The sequence below is a fragment of the Halichoerus grypus genome, chromosome 5 (genome assembly GCF_964656455.1).
Source record: "Halichoerus grypus chromosome 5, mHalGry1.hap1.1, whole genome shotgun sequence".
NCBI lineage: Eukaryota > Metazoa > Chordata > Mammalia > Carnivora > Phocidae > Halichoerus > Halichoerus grypus.
Window position 1 is genome coordinate 168,603,523 of NC_135716.1, and position 16,685 is coordinate 168,620,207.

General features: G+C 50.1%; 1 protein-coding gene across 4 annotated transcripts in view; it reads right to left on the reverse strand.

Annotated features, from left to right (window-relative positions):
- MAN1C1 (mannosidase alpha class 1C member 1) overlaps positions 1 to 16,685 on the reverse strand; it is a 149,812-nt gene that overhangs the window by 87,253 nt on the left and 45,874 nt on the right. For 3 of the 4 annotated variants that reach the window (XR_004924409.2, XM_036114882.2, XM_036114890.2), the window contains exon 2: positions 10,414 to 10,510. Coding sequence is in view for 2 of the 4 variants with exons in the window: in XM_036114882.2 (XP_035970775.2) it covers positions 10,414 to 10,510 (97 nt within the window). In the remaining 2 variants the exon portion in view is untranslated. Of the gene's footprint in view, positions 1 to 1,728; positions 1,869 to 10,413; positions 10,511 to 16,685 lie in introns of those variants that run through there. The other variant, XM_036114898.2, reaches the window with a different exon arrangement.

Genomic DNA, 16,685 nt, shown 5'->3' on the forward strand with positions numbered 1-16,685 from the left:
CGAGCTCAGAGAGAGAATGGGCCTTGCCCGGGTCACAGAGCAGATTGGTGGCTGAGAAGCAATTAGAAGCCAGGTCTCCTGGATGGGGAGAAAACACCGGGGAGCTACATTCAGGGGACCCCATTTTTAGGCTAGCACTGCTTGCGTACGGTCTCTTACCACACCCCCACCTGCTCCGGCCACACCTGACATCTTTTAGGCCTCGAGGGGCCATGGTCTCGTTCAACGTTTCAAGCCCATCGCTCCGAGAATGAATTAAAGAGTCCTCGGTGTGAGCACCTCACTGTACTCGTACCACCTTAGTTGAAACTACAAGTTCATGTATTTGTTTCCCCACTGGCCTGGGAGGTCTACCTGGCTGTCTGTCTGTCTTGCTTCCTGCTGCTTCCCTGTGTCGAGAACAGTGTCTGGCACACTACAGGCTATGAACGATCATAGACAGGTAAAGAAGTAGTCTCATATGATCCCAGTAACAATCCTATGAGATGTCAACCTCCCCATTCCACAGAAGAGAAAACTGAGGCTTAGCAAAGAGCCCTGTCCATTGTGACTCCTGCCCATTGAGTTGGTAGAGTCAGGATTTGGAGAATCCAAGTCTTCTGACCCCAGGTCAACATTTTCTGTATTACGACCCCCTTCCTGGCATAATAACCGAACTAAAAAAGCTCCAGTTCGCACCATTTTGGACCTGTGTGTTACAGCTGTGGTGGGCTGGGGAGTAGAGAGGTCACCCCAATAGCACTGGAAGACAGCGTGGGGAGGGGGTAATGAAGGAAGACTGCTAATCGTTCCTTCTGCTACAAGGAGCCCTTGAGGCAGGCAGCCAGCCTGGGAGCCCCAATTCACTCCTAGGTTGAGGCAGGAAGAACAGGGACCCTTCCAGACCAGGGCTCAGCAGGCAGTGCAGGGCAGCTCTGCTCCAGGGAGCACATGCCTGGGAAGTTTGGGCTTTGAACAAAGGGCGTGGCATCTTTTTTTTTTTAGGATTTTATTTATTGATTTGAGAGAGAGAGGGAGAGAGAGAGCTGAGCGGGGGGGAGCAGCAGAGGGAGAGGGAGAAGCAGACTCCCCGCTGAGCAGGGACCCCCAACGTGGGGCTCCATCCCAGGACCCTGGGATCATGACCTGAGCCGAAGGCAGATGCTCAACCGACTGAGCCATCCAGGCGCCCCCGGTGCAGCATCTTGATTAAGAGGGAAATACTCAGTAGGAGGCGAAAATTAAGTATACTGACAACAAGAAGCATTGGCGAGGATAATGGAGTGACTAGAACTCTCACACATGGCTGGTGTGACTACTGATCCGTTTATCCACTTTGCAAAACCGGCAGCATCCAACTAAAGCTCAACATACTAATACGGTATGACCCAGCAATTCAAATCCTGGGTAGAGCCCAACATAAGTGACTGCTTGTTTCCACCAAAAAGCATGTACAAAAGCATTTATAACCCTCAAATACTCCTGATGGGAACGTAAAATGGTGTAGCCACTGTGCAAAACAGTCTGGCAGCTCCTCAGAAGTTTATACACAGACTTACCATGTGATCCGGCAAGTCTCCTCCTAGACAGATACCCAAGAGAAATGAAAACCCACGTCCACCCAAAAACGTGCACATGAATGTTCATAGCAGCATTATTCAGAATAGCCCAAAAATAAAAAATAAAAAGTAGACACAATCCAAATGTCCATCAACTGCTAAAAGGATAAATAAAATATGGTCTACTCACACGATGGGATATTATTTGGCAGTAGGGGAAATGAGGAACACCGCGGTACATGCCACCGTGTGATGAACGGCGAAAAATGAGGCCCAGTGAAAGAAGTCAGTCACAAGAGACCAGATATCATATGATCCCTTTCATATGAAATGTCCAGAATAGGCAAATCTATGTAGGGAAAGAAAGTAGATTAGTGGTTGCCGAGGGATGGCAGGGGAGGGGGAGCTGGAGAGAGTGGTTGCTGATGGGTATGGGGTTTGCTTGCAGTTGCCATGAACTGGAAACAAAAATGTCCAACAACAGTAGAATGGTGGGTAAACTTGCAAAGGAGTGAACTACTGTTTATGATATAATTATGAGTGCAAAGCAGCAAACCATGAAAGAGTATAGACAGTCTGGTGTGAAATTTTAAAGCAGACAAAACTAATCTAAGACAACAGAAGTCAGAATAGCGGCGACTCTTGGGGGCCGCTGATTGGGAGGGGCCCGAGGGGACCTTATGGGGTACGGGAAGCGCTACCTTGATCTGCAGTGTAGTTACGGGCTGTACCCGTATGTAAAACTCACTGGGATTGTGCCTTCTACTGTATGTAAGGTGTAAGTCCCATCTCAGTGTTTAAAAAGTAATTTAAAAAAAAGACAGAGGCTCAAGTGAAAAGACCAGGGCTCAAGTCCTGGCTGTCAGGCCTTTGTGAGAGTCCCTGTCCCTCGGCGTGCCTTGTTCTCCATCCTCCAGACATCGGACCAGATGGTTTCAAAGAATCCAACTGGCACTGACAGTCTGAGATTCTGCGAATTCACATACCTATTTGTCACTGAGTTTGTTGGGAAATTTGGCAAGTGCTTGCCATCAATGTGGTGTGAAGAAAAAGGGGGCTGGCTGGCTGCTGTGGGCTTAGCCTTGTTTCCAAGGAAGGCAAGGTCTTTGGAAAGTGGGTGGGAACACCCCGCCTCCGGGAGGGAATGTCACTTTCAATATGAATCATCTTAGGCATCCAGCAACTTGCTCTGGGAATAGATACCCTGACTCACTTCTCCCTGACAGGAACAAGACTTGCTACTAAAATTTCAGATTTCAAGAGAACCAGCACAGTCCAAATAGCCTCTCAGAGGCGGAAAAAAAAAAAAAGAAGAAGAAGAAATCAGCCTAGTAACCAACCAGGAATCACAGAGGGGATGGGCGTCTTTGTACTGAAGACCGGACGAGGCCCAAAGGAGGCCGCCGGCTCACATGGCTGCTGGCGCCAGGGCTGGGACGGGGACCCGAGGCTCCTGACCTCGAGTTTTCTTTTTACAACAACCTGCTACTATAGTTTTTAGAGAAATAAATTATGCTCTGTGCTGGTGGGAAGCTTTTTAAACAAAAAGGAAAAGAAAACAGCCAAGATGCATCTTAATTAGAAAGTGCTTGGGAAAAAAATCTTTGAGGGAGGAGGGTGCTGAGAGCACCGTGCCATGAATGGTCTGCAGCATAAGAGAGCGAAAATCCGGCAGGCTACCTCAGAGGTGAGCGTTCTGCTCCGATAACTACCCAGTGGGACCTGAGGGACTTTCTGGTCTTTAGGAGGTGGCGGCGAAATCACGATGTGTCGTTCAAGGCCACATGGAGACGCCCCCCCCACGGGACCGCAGCATCTGACCGGCAGCTGCCAGTTCTGCCTGTCCTTCATGTGTGGGGTTAATATTTTCATCCCATTACCCTCCTTGTGCTAAAAAGCCCATCTGCCAGTGACCAGCGCTTCTAATCCATTTCCTCTGCACTTTGACAGGCCCCAGCCTCCGGATGGAGCAGCCACGGCTCCCAAAACATGTGACTCCCCGGAAGGTTTGCTCGCTGCCCTTACGCCTGACCCGTTCTATGCAAGGAATTGCAACATCACCACTTCCGACGCAGATGACAGCCCTTTCTCAAAACAAACTCAAAGCCTGGGTCAGGAATGTGCACCACAGCCTGCTAAGATCAGTGAGCAACGTGGCCTGACAATGATTTTCAAAGAACTATGGATGGATACTGGGTGTTTTTGCTTTTCAGAAAAAAAAAAAAAAACCAAACTCATAAAAGCGGATATGGTATTTTCAGCCAGATAAGTCAACGTGTTCTGCTACCCAATAGCAGGGGAGGGGGGAGGGGGACCGGGAAGGGTGTACATGCATGCCAGGCAGGTACTGGGGCGACGTAACCCTGCCCCCACCTTCACAGGTGAGTAAACTGAGGTTCAGAGAATTTTGTGACTTGCCCAGTTTCATTCAGCTGGTAAGTGCTGAGGATTTGGATCCAGGACTACCTCTAACATCAAAATGCTGCCTCCCAGAAACGAGCTCAGAGATCCGTGGAAACAACATGGAGTTCTGTGGAAAACTGCAGAAGCAGGTGGTTTTCGCAAACGGTCTCTCTGGCGAAGTGTGCAGTTCCCTAGGCAGCCATGCTGGTAGAGTAACTCTCACCCCCACAGAAAGATCCAGTGAGACTGGGGTGTATGTGTAGGAGACTGTGAGCATTTTGCAGAAGGCACTACTAAGTCACACGCCAAAAAGCAATTGTAAAAGTGACATCTTGGGACCTGGATTTATTCCCTCTTCAACATCATATTTGCTCCGTTTACAAGGCAAAGATGATTTTTCTCTCTGCCAAGGCTGAACATTCCCAGCCTGTGATCTGAAAATCATGCTGTGTTCATTTTGCCTCTTAACTCACCCAAGGCCATAAATCATCCCTGGAAACGGGGATTTGGTTGGCAGTTCTATCGGGGACTCACAAGGCAGAGGCGGAATCCAATTTGGGGCTCTCATGGTCGTCCTGAGCCGGCTAGGCGACGCGAGCATCTCCATGCTCCACAGAGAAGACCCCCGAGCAGCAGATCTGCTGACTGAGCAGGACCCTTGCTCTTACGGGGTTAATCTGCTGATTCTAAATGCACTTTGTGACAGAGGAGGAAGTCAAGGTGGCTGAAGAGAATGAGAGGAAGAGAGCAAAGCAGGATCCAGCCCTTCCCAGCCAAACCTAGGACAAAGGGCTAAGGGAAAACAGGGCAGGCAGAGACTGCAGCGGGCAATTCATTCATTCCAAAATATTTATTGAGAGCCCACTACGTGTTATGTGACAGGCACTGTTTCTTTCCTTGGAATATAATTATTTTCCCAAGTATTTTTTTAACAAAAAGAATAATAATGGCAGCAGCTTACCGTTAACAAGTATACATGGACGGGAACGTGCAGGCAGGTGCTGCACGTGAACTTCATCTAATCTCCACAACTGCTGGGTGAAGGAGGTATTATCCTCATTGTACAGATGGAGAAAATGAGGTGCAGAGAGATTAGGAAACTTGCCTACAGTCACATGACTCGGAAGTGGCAGAGCCAGGATTCAAACTCAGGCAGGCATGGTTCTCAAAGCCATACTACCCTCGACTCATTGTGCTGACGGCCAAAGGCATGCTTTGCAATCCTGTGTTTTTGGGTTATTGGGCTATGCTGGGAGAAAAGAGGAACATCTGAACCTTTTTTCCAAGCCCTGAATACTCAGCTGATGTCCGCTAACTAGTGATGTGTGGAGATGGGTGGCTGCAGACCCTGGCCATGAAGTGCGTGTCCTCCCCAGCTCCCATCAGGGCAGGGGAGTAGAAGATGCAGCCTCACCAACCCTGAGACCATCCCTCTGCCCTGTTCCCTTCTCTGTGGCCACCGTATGTGGTCACTGGGGGACAGGGCAGCACAGTGGCTTATGGACTGGGTTTTGGAGTTTGACAGCCTTGCAATCAAGTCTCTGCCTGATAACTGTGTGACTAAACAAGTCCTAAAACTCGCCTAGCCTCAGTGTCCTCATCTGTGAAATGGGGATAAAATGGGTGATATATTCCTTACAAGGGCTGTGAGTAGGACACAAGAGAATGTAGCTACAGTGGCTGGTGTGATGCATGTGCAGGAAGCAGGTGGGCTCTTTGCCCCCAAATCATACACCTCCTGATAGTCTGCTCCTACTAAAGCTCTGCAAATTTCTAGTTCCTGGTGGTGATCTGGCCATGACCATAGGCCTGCATTTCAACAATCTGGCCTTGGTCAGTTTAGCTAATCTCAGAGTGGGTGGTGCAAAGAGCAGGGGGCTGGGACTCAGGCCACCAGAGTCCAAGTCCCCAGTCCTGTAATTAATGTGCTGTGTCAACTTGGGCAAGTCCCCTCCCCTCTCTGACCTTGGTTCCCCCCCCCCCCCCGCCCTGCCCGACTCAGATGAAGGAGTGGGACTTGCCTTCAAAGGGCCTCTCTGGTGGCACCCTCCCAGGACTCTGTGCCCATGCTGACTTTCCCTCCTGCTAAGAGAAGATGAAGTTAGCATGGCTCACTCTGGCTTCTTGGTGAGGATTAATGCTCGTTAAGTGCTTCAGGGCTGGAAGCTGACACCAGTGCAAGGTGTCACTTACCACCTGCCCGGAAACTCTTATCCTGGCGGGAGGCTGATTTATTCCATGGCCTTGAACCTTAACCTTCCGCTGCCTAAAAATTCCTCTGTAAGCTGCTTAAATGAGGGAGTGAACAGGACACTGCCTGCCGGTGGGCTGCCCACCCACGAGCTCTGCCATGGGCACTCCAGGGCTGGGGAAACAGGGCAGGAGGGATCAGGGCTTGGAAAGCCCTGGAGCCCTCCGGCGGGTCCCCAGGTCCAGGGGTCTTGGACACGCTCCAGTCAACATGGGCGAGGCCCACACTGTCCTAAGAGCCTTACGTCATCCTCATAGCAGCTGACTTTAAGAATGCCAGACGTGAATATGTGAATATGAGTGCTTCTCATGTCTTAACTCATGTAGTTCTCCAAACAGTCCTGTGAGCAGGCAGTATTGTGGTCCCAACTTTACAGCTGGGACCCCGAGGCCCCGAAAGGTTAGGAAACTTGCCCAGGTTCACACAGCTAAGAAGTGGCACAGCAGCATGCAAATGCAAGCCATCTGGCCCCTAAGTCCATGCTCCTCGGCCGGCTTATTTACTGTCCTCCCAAGTCCCAGCAGCAGCCCTTCCTACAGGTAAGGAAGCTGGCCTTTGTGTACCGAGCCACTGTGCTTTGTGGTATTGCCGGCTGCGTCACGGCTGTCTCCTCTCCTCCCCCCGCCGCCGCCCCTGAATGCGTTCTTCAAGTGGCAGACTTGCCCCTGGGACTTACTAGTGATCAGAACGCTGCCATCGAGTGCCCGCTCTGGGCCTGGCTCCAGGCGAGGCCTTTGTTCACCTCCAGTCTGTCACCACGGGCCCCGCCCCACCCCGCAGTCTGAGGCCACACAGCTACTAAGTGGCAACACAGAGGTTCTCCTCAGGCCTGCTTAGATCCAAAGTCCACACGCTGCCCACCACCTGGCTGGACGCTAACAGGGAATTTGAGCGACGTCTCAGAGGAAGGGGGACGAGGCAGGTATCTGCCATGGCCTGGGCCACAAGGCAAGGAGCAGGCTGTGGCCTTGCTCACAGCCCTGGGCTCTTGGGAACATTTTCTGACAGGGTCTGCTGAGCCAGAGGTTACGAAAAAGGAAGGCACTTTGACTCTGAATCGTTAAGGATACAAAAACTGGCTTGAGATACACCTCACTCGGCAGTCTTGCTCCCAGAGTGAGAACGGATTCAAGAAGGGGTGCATGGGCAGCTGGGAAGGGAATTCAATTTGGTGAAATGCTGCACAGGAGACCAGGCTCGGCACCTGATGTTCTCACTGCAAAGCCAGGCACCAGTATGAACTTGTGGCTCTCCCCCATATGCAGCCCTCTGGGCCCTACAGGCCCAGGCAGAAGGTTGCAAAAGCCCATGTCCAAACAGCTCAGCCAGGTGGGGCAGGAGGGGCACTGATGTCACCTGGCTTTCCCAGCAGGGCTCAGTTTACAGTGAAGTCACTGAGGATGGCAGCGGCCAGAGCCCAGCCATATGCCACCTAGCAGCCCACATGAGTCTGGAAAAAGAAGGGGGAGGGTGTCAAGCAGCTTAACTCAGGCCAGTTCACCTCCTTCTATCTTCGGGAATAGTCTGGCTTTGAAGGCCCTTATGGATCCACCCCAAACTAGAACCTCCTCCTCTGGGTGCATTCCCATAAGTCTCTATCTCATAAGACACATTTGTAGGTAACCACGGTCATAGCCACTACCTATTAAGCAGGTTCTGTGTGTCAGGCAGGCCCTAGGCTGGGGGTCTGATGTTTTAAATTAGTACCACTGTGCAGAAAAACTCAGGCTCCCAGAGAAATGACTTGCCTAAGGTCACACAGCTGGGAAGTGGTACATAAGCATTTGTTGAGTGAAAGAGAAAACCGAGACCAGCTCTCCCTGCCCAGTTCCCCGGGTCCCTGCACATCCTCCCTTCCCAGGGGCCAGCTGCCCACTGCGACCTCTTTCCTGGCTGCAGAGGAAAGACACTGTCTCACTGCCGGGACTGTTGCAGGCACTGGATGATGGGCACCCAAGGGAGTAGCTGCTCTGGGAGACAGACACCCAGGGGACCTCAGGACTTCCCATGGGCTCACCTGGGCAACTGCTGACTGCATGTATTATGCTGTAAATCATAAATCACTCACACATGCTTGGCCCTCTGCGTGTTCATACGTACTCTCACAGCAGTCCAGTATGAAGGACAAATGAGCAGGCGGCCATAGAGGTTAAGTGACTCAGACTTGGCCACACAGATAGCTCAGGACAGAGTGAGGACTTGCACCCAGGTCTTCTGACTCAAGGTCCAAGTTTCTTTCCATCATTCTAGCTGCCCACTTTCTCCATCAGGTCTGGTGATTGCAAAGGGATTGAAGAGTTGAGATGCAAAGGACAGCCCCGAGGAATTTTACACAATGGGACTTGGCTTAGCCCAATCCTACTTACAGTGCTCCCTACGGTGCTCCCTCTGTCCCCGTGGATGGTCTGAGCAACAGCTATGCCCATGCTGTGCAGTTTCATAAATCAGCTCCCCCGACTTCCACCAATTCCCTGAATATTTGCAAACTGTTAGAAGGAGGGGGAAGCCTCTGTGGTTCCATCCCGGATTTACACTAGTAGCCAAAGCTCCAAAGACTGCGGTGAGACCCACACTGGCCCCCTTTCCCCAGGTCTGATGAGGGACGTTGGGGAACGTCTGTGTTCCAAGACAGAGAAGACAGTCAGGCTCCTGGACAGAAATCCACACATTTCATATTTGAGGTTAAAGAAACATCTGTCTTCCTCTCTTCTGACTCAGGAGTCCTCCCTAGGAATCTATCCTAAGACAACATTTTATACACAAAGATGACAACTGCTGAATTATTTTAGTAACAAAAAATTGGAAACGACTTTTGTCCAACATTAGCAGGATGGTTAAATGAATTATGGCACATCCATGCAATAATTGCAACCATTAAAAACATTCTTTATGACAAAATTTGAGTAAGTTAGGGAAACACTTATGATATAACATTAAGCCAGAGAGAGAGAAAGAGAGAAAGGACATAAAATTATATATCGAGGGGAAAAAAGCAGAGAAGACTGGAAGGAAATGAACAAGATTCAACAGAGGCTGCATCTATGTGGCAGAATGAGTTATTTTTTGTCTGTTTTCCACTTTTTGATATTTTTTCTTTTCCCCTATGTTCCTATGATAATCAGAAAAATGAAAGAAGCTACCCAAATTCTCTCTCTCATACACACACACACAGACACACACACACACCCCCAAGGGGGAGTGAGTTATCTGAACATCCAGAAAGGATGTGATGCTGACTGGTTAGAGGGAGGAAGGCAGGTCCCGTGTCCCTCTTCCCATAACAGAAGCACTTCCCACAAGACCATACATGTGGGGGCCATCCCTTTAAATCTGCCTTGAAGATTTTCCTGGGACTTTTCATCTGGTTTGGTTCTTTGGTTCTGGACCTCAGGAGCCTGTGTCTCTAAGGAGTGAGGAACATAGCGGGTGAATTTCTGTCTCCAGCCCCGGACAGCTCCTGTCTCTCAAGGAGGAAGGAAGCCAGGCCGCCTCCGGCATCTTTTCTGGAGAAAGGCCTGCAGAGAGGAGAGCTGGCGACTTGGGAGGGTGTTAAATTTGGAATGTGAGGCCGTGCCCACAATAAGGCACTCTGCAGACTCTCCAGCTGAGAGAGGCTTTCGAGTTAGGAGAACCCGTGGCTGGAAAGGGAAGAGACACGAGCAAGTGAGGCGGCAGGTCACACCGGAGCTGCAGACACGTGGCAGCACCCGTGCCGCTCCCTGATGAGCGACAGTGCTGTCCGTCCACCAGCTGAGCATGCAAGACGCACCCACAGGACCCTAAAGGCGGCGCACACACCCACCTCATCAGAAACGTGTTCCGTTTCTCCACGAACTCACCCGAGATCGTCTAAGAGCTATGCTTGGGGGAGTGGATTTAAACCCAGTCCTCTGTGTCCTTCAGAACTCCAAACCTGCTCCTTGGAAACAGGTCTCCGTTCCTCACCATCCCCAGTCACACGTCCAAGTGTGTTTGCTCTAAAACACAGATGCTAAGTGCATACAAAGAGTGTAAAGTGAGAGGGAAGCGTGTTGGCTTCCCCAAATCTAGAAGGCTCAGAAGCCTCAACAGCCCAGAAGGAACTTAGACTCGGGAGCCCCCCGGGTATGGGGAAATAGGGACACAACTCAGCGGCCGGGGGGCGGGGGGGGGGGGGAAGAGCCAAAACTGAATTCCACTCAGCCACCAGAGGGGCAGCAGGTCTCCCCAACACCAACTCACCAAACATGTTGCCCTCATAGCCGTCTTTTGTGAGTGGCCGGAGCTCGTTTTTCCCCATTGCATAAAGCTTGTAGCTCCGCCAGGCGAACTGCATCATCTGCAAGAGAAAGCAGGAAACAGAACCTGAGCATGGCAATTCCCAACCACGTGCACTGGCCACCTGGCTTTGCCCTCTGCAACAGGACTGGAAACCACATTTAAAAAATAGTCTTCCAAACTGAGGGAGACGACTTCCTCTCACATAGTTCTATTCATGGTGACGACCCCACGAGCCCAGAGTCTAACCACAGAGGCCTGAGAGAAGACACAGAAAGCACTAAATATATTCTAGCCATCCTTCAGTGCCAAAGTGAAAAGCCACCTCTTCCATGAAGCCTTCCTGCTTTGCTCTGGCCTAAAGTGGTCTTCTAAAAGGAAGGAAACACCTCACTGAATGATGCCTGGTATAATCTAATAAAGGAATCCCCTGGGCTAGGGATTATTGGCTCCATTCTGCAGATGAGGAGAGGAGGCAGAGACATGAGGTAATCTGTCCAAGGTTACCCAGAGTCCGTGAGAGTGCTGGGAACTGAACCCATGCCCTGTGGCTCCGAAACCTTAAGTCTGTCCCCAAAGCCTCTGTTCTGTCCCATAAAGTCACCACAAGTCTCTCCAAACTTTTCCGACACTTGGCTTGACCTACCCTGGCCATCCCAGCTTCCCTAGCACCCCATCTGCTCACTTATCAGTTTTTGTTTCCCACGCTATGAACCATAAGCTCCTCAAAGCCAGAAACTATGCCTGCCTCGGTTTCCCCCACAGCATCCAGCACAGGGCTTGGCACATGTAGGCAGCAATGAGTATTTACCAACTTTGCGCATCAGTCCGTGCACGAGTGCTTACTACATACACTAAGGCAACTATGTCAGTCCCCAGGGAACATCACGCAGGCACCTTGGTCCCCCAATTGCACTTAGCCTGGAGGCCAGAGGAATGCAAGCTGACACGTGAGCTCAGCCCTGCTCCCCCGGCCCCCGGGCTCACCTCTCTAGGGTGCTGCCTTGTCGCCTCTGCCTGGCAGGCTTTTTGGGTGACAGCAGGGCAGGCAGCTGAGGCACAGCTGGGGGCCCGGTGCCCGGGGAGGCAGCTGGTGTCGTGCAAAGAACTCAGGCTTCGCGGCCAGAGCCGTCTGTGTTCTCATCTCACCTCTGCTTTGACCTTGGCAAGTGATTAAATGTCTCTGAGCCTCAGTGGACTTCTCTTTGAAATGGGAATAATAGGGGCTGTTTTGCTGAAAGGTTTAGCTCCCAGTCCTGAAAGGTTTACATGAAAGAAAGTAGCTGGAAACGCTCAGTTTCTGAACTGCCACAGCACGTGATTGAAAAGCACTAGTCCTCTGCCCTCCTCAGCCTCTAAAATCCCCGTCTGGTCCCCCAAGCCACAGCCACCACTCTTCCTTCCATCCATCCTTGGGTTCTCAAACTTTGCGGGCATCAGAATCACCTGGAGAGCTTACTGAATCAGACTGTCAGCCCCATCCTTGAATTTCTGATTCAGCAGGTCTGGGGTGGGCCCAAGAACATGCCTTTCTAACGAGTTCCCACATGATGCTGCTGGTCCACAGGCCACCCCTGAGAACCACGGATCTGGTACACGTGTTTATTTCTATTTCCCACCTCATCTCCAGACACTGTCTGGCACTCTTCTACTTTTCTCCTTCTATCTCCTGGCCTGCCTTCCATGCCTTTTCCCCCTCCTTCTGAACATCTCCACCCTCATCCTCCATGTTCTGCCGTTCCGGGCGCCAAGGCTTAGGAGCAGTCTCTTCCAGGCACATCTGGACTGTAACTTCTGCTGTGCTTGCCGCTGCGGCCCAAATACACAGGCCAGGAGGGCAGATGTGACAAATCTACGGCCCACGCCCCCCATGAAATGGCGGAGTGATCCAGCAGCACCTCTCCACTTCACAGATGTTCAAACTGAGGCTCAGACGTGGAAGTGATCAGGACAGCACAGCCCGCAGGGCTGGAACCAGGCTCTTTCAACTCCCAGGCCGGCTGACCCTACCCTCATGCTCGGCCTGATATGTGGCTTCCCATGTGACACACATGCAAATGTCATGGTAACACATGCCAAGCACTTGGCACGGGCTTTGAGTCCTGGTTCCTTTCCTCTGTTATTTTCTACTTATCCTGAATTGGCAGTAACAGAAACTAATTGCCGGGTATGAGTGCTTAAGGGAGACTGGCCTCCTCCCTCAGTCTCTCTTATCTGGAGGCTCCCTCAGTTAAGTCAATGTGAGTTGAGGTGGGGGGGGGAGAACAGCAGGAGGCTGGTAAAACATAAATGACAGCAGGAAAGCAGCAGGAGAGGTCTGGAGGGGGGACAACGGCACCCTCCCCTCCAAACCCCTCCTGCTTAAGAGAAAGAGAGAGAGAAGTGGGTGTATCCGAGTAATTAGGAGAATCGTAGGTATCTACATGTTCCCAGAGGAGCTCCCACTGCAGGGACGTAGAGACGTTTGGAACGGGGCCCGTTACCTCAGTCATCCACATCAGTGGAGGGGAACGAAGGCACCAATAATCCCTCTGCCACCTGGGACTGGATTCAGAAGGCAGCCAGAGCAGCTCTCAAACCGCCCCCTCCCCTCCATGGACACACTCGTGTCTCCTATCTCGGGTCACAAGTGGCTCAACCTGGGCACTGGATGAGCAGGGGACAGGAAAAGACCCCCAGCCAGGCAGTCCTTACTTCTCTTCCTAAAGCACCGTAAGCAAGCACCGACCCGGTGTCCTGTCCTGTGTCAGCTACAGTTTGGGCTAGAGCCCCAGTGGGAATGCTACTCTGGCCCCACCTTCTACCTCCTTGCCCACTGCTTATCTTTCTTCAGATCCCAGTTGAAACAGCACTTTTGCAGGAGGCCACCTCCCCAGCCATGCCTAAGTCAGGCCCCCACTCTTTCCCCACATTCCTGATGCCACGGCCCACAGCAGCCTGCAGTCAAGCTTTTATACAGTTGCCCCCCGCCCAGGCCCTAGTCATTGCGGCACGTCTTGCAACTCATCCAGGGACTGGCACATACTAGGTGCTCACTAAATATTTGCTGAATGGCTATAAGAACAAGAAAATGGCTGTAGAGTTTAACACATGGTTGGCAGACTGGTAGACCACACACGTTCTCGGTAGGATAGGTAATGGGTCAAAGGGGAGGGGCTTCTGGGCAACAGGGGCACTAAGAAGAGGGCAAGTGTGTGTCTCAAGTGGGTACCCAAGCGTCCTGATGGAGGGAGGACTGGGAGGGGCACAGGAAGAGAATGAACCACAGAAAAGCTATCTCACTCTGGAGCTGGAGATATGTGCCTTAGGTAACCCCTGGACTGGGCTTTAGAGGTGGACAGACCCTCGCTTTGTGTTAGGCAGTTCTAAGACCTCAAAGGTCATCCAGACTACCTCCTGCCCCATCCAAGTTCCTTAATAAAAGATTAAGTAATGCTTCTTTGAACACCCCCAATGATGGGGTGCTCACCACCTTACCTGGCAGCCCATTTCACTACAGTTTCACAAAATTCTTCCTTAATCGGTCCAAATCTGTTTTCCCCTATGGGCCCTGGAGAAGACAGTTCATACTGCCTTCATACCAGAGACCTTCAGACAGGAGGAGCCAACTCTCCAGTCACCTTAGGCTGTCTATTGGCCCACTGAGCAGCCCAGCTCCTTCAACAGTTCCCCTCCTGGCAGATCTCTGAATTCCCTGAAACTGCAGACCCTCACATCATCATGTTTTTCCGGGGTGCCCCAAGACTTTGTTGCCCGTTTGTTATGGTTGGCTATACTTTTGTTAATGAGCAGAAACCAAAGTGCAGACTCTCCCTGGTTACATCTGGACCAGATCCTGTGGGCGTAGACTTGCCATTTGTCCCTAATAATTTTATCCTGTAGGACTCTGCCTACCATTCTGTGCTGTCAGGATCTTTTTGGAACCAGATCTTATAATTCAATGTGCGTGTGTCTGCCTGCTTTGGGTAATCTGCAAACTTGATAGGACAGCCATCTGTGTCTCCTCCCCCTGCCCCCCGGAGTTTTGGACAGAAACACTAAACAGGGGGCCTGAGAACAGCGTTGGGGAAATCACAGCAGAGGCCTTCCTCCTGGCTGTTGCATTTTTGAGTGTCACCTGTCAGCAAGTAAGGAACCCACCAATCAATACAACCCCCGTGTCTCCATTTTTGTACACGAAGATACTGTGAAGGACAGGGCTGAAACACAAAAATACTCCCCTACCATAGCTAGTACAGAAAAAAATAAATTGCTGCATTTTTTTTTTTTTTTAAGGAAAATCAGGGGTTAGACGGGCACGATTTGTTCTTAGAGAACCCATTTTGGCTCCTACGAATCATCATTTTTTGTTCTAAATGCTTGCAAATCACTAACTTAAAAACCTATTAGTGCCTCCTAGGAGGCTATAATCAAAAAGATGGACAATAACTAGTGTTGGCCACAATGGGGAGAAATTGGAACCCTCATACATTGCTGGTGGGAATGAAAATGGTACAGTTGCTCTGGAAAACAGTTTGGCAAAAAAAGTTAAATAAAAAATTCCCACGGGACCCAGCAACTCCACTCCTATGGACCTGTGCAGAAAAGAACTAACAGCTGGCCAGAGACTTCCATCCCTAGAAAGGGCCTGCCTGCAAGGTTGGTCCTTGGCTGGTGTCTGGGAAGGAGGATTTCACGAGTGTCCCCACCATCCTCTAACTGGTGAGGGTAGTTTCCTGTACAATCTATGATGCTGAGTACCTACCTGCTCTCCTTCTGGGAGTCTAGGATTTTGGTATGTGCTAAAATGGTACCCATGTGACCAGCCCCCAATAAAAACCTCCGGCACTGAATCTCTAATGAGTTTCCCTGATAAATAACACCTCACATGTGTTGTCACGATTCAGTGCTGGAAGAATTCGGCGTACCCTGTGTGATCCCGCTGGGAGAGGACTCTTGGAAGCTGGCCTCATTTCCTCTGGGCTTCCCTGCATGCCCTTTTTCCCTCTGATTTTTCTCCGTGTCCTTTCCCTACAGTACAAATCACAGCTGGGAGTAGGACTAAGTGCTGAGTCTTGTGAGCCCTCCTGGTGAATCACTGAACCTAGGGGTCCCCTGACACATCTCCTAGAAAATAAAAAACATAAGTCCACACAAAAACTTGTACACATATGCATAGCAATACTATTTGTAATAGCGGAAAAGTGAAAAACAACCCAAATGTCCATTGACTGATAAATGCATCAACAAAACGTAGAATATATATGCATGCAATGGAATAGTACTCAGCCATAAAAAGAAATGAAATACTACCACATGCTACAGCAGGGAGGAACCTCAAAAGCCAGACACAAAAGGTCACACAGTGTAGGATCCCATTTCTATGCAATGTCCAGAACAGGCAAATTCATGCAGACGGAAAGTAGGTTAGTGATCACCAGGGACTGGGGAAAAGGAGACATGGGGAATGACTGCTAGTGGGAATGAGGCCTTTTTGGGATGATGAAAATGTTTTATAATTGATGTTGAGGATTGCACAACTCTGTGAATATAGTAAAAGCCATTGAATTTTACACTTTCAAAAAAGGTGAGTTTTACGGTACATGAACTATATCTCAATAAAGTTATTTATATATATTTTTAAAAATACATAAATCTTTTTAAAAATATATAAATCTTTTTTTTAAGATTTTATTTATTTATTTGACAGAGAGAGAGAAAGAGAGCATGAGCAAGGGGGAGGAGCAGAGGGAGAAGCAGACTCCCCACTGAGCAGGGAGCCTGATGTGGGGCTCAATCCCAGGACCCTGGGATCATGACCTGAGCCGAAGGCAGACACTTAACTGACTGAGCCACCCAGGTGCCCTAAAGTTAATTATATTTTTAAAAACTATTAGTAGGGACAAATCGATGTCATATGCCACCTGATATGACACATGGAGGGCACTCCTTCATTTCAGTGGTATTCCTGCCAAAAATGCAAACCTAAACTGAATCATGAGGAAGGATCTCCGAGATCGGGAGACCATGTACAACATAACTGACCTTCACTCTTCAAAAACATCAAGGTCATGAAAGAAAAGGAAAGACTGAGGGACTCTTCCAGGTCGAAGGAGACTAGAGAGACATGATGAACTAAATGCCACACGTGAACTTGAATATGATCCTGGAGCAGAAACAACAACAACAATTATTATTATTATTATTTTTAAAGATTTTATTTATTTGACAGAGAGAGACACAGCGAGAGAGGGAAC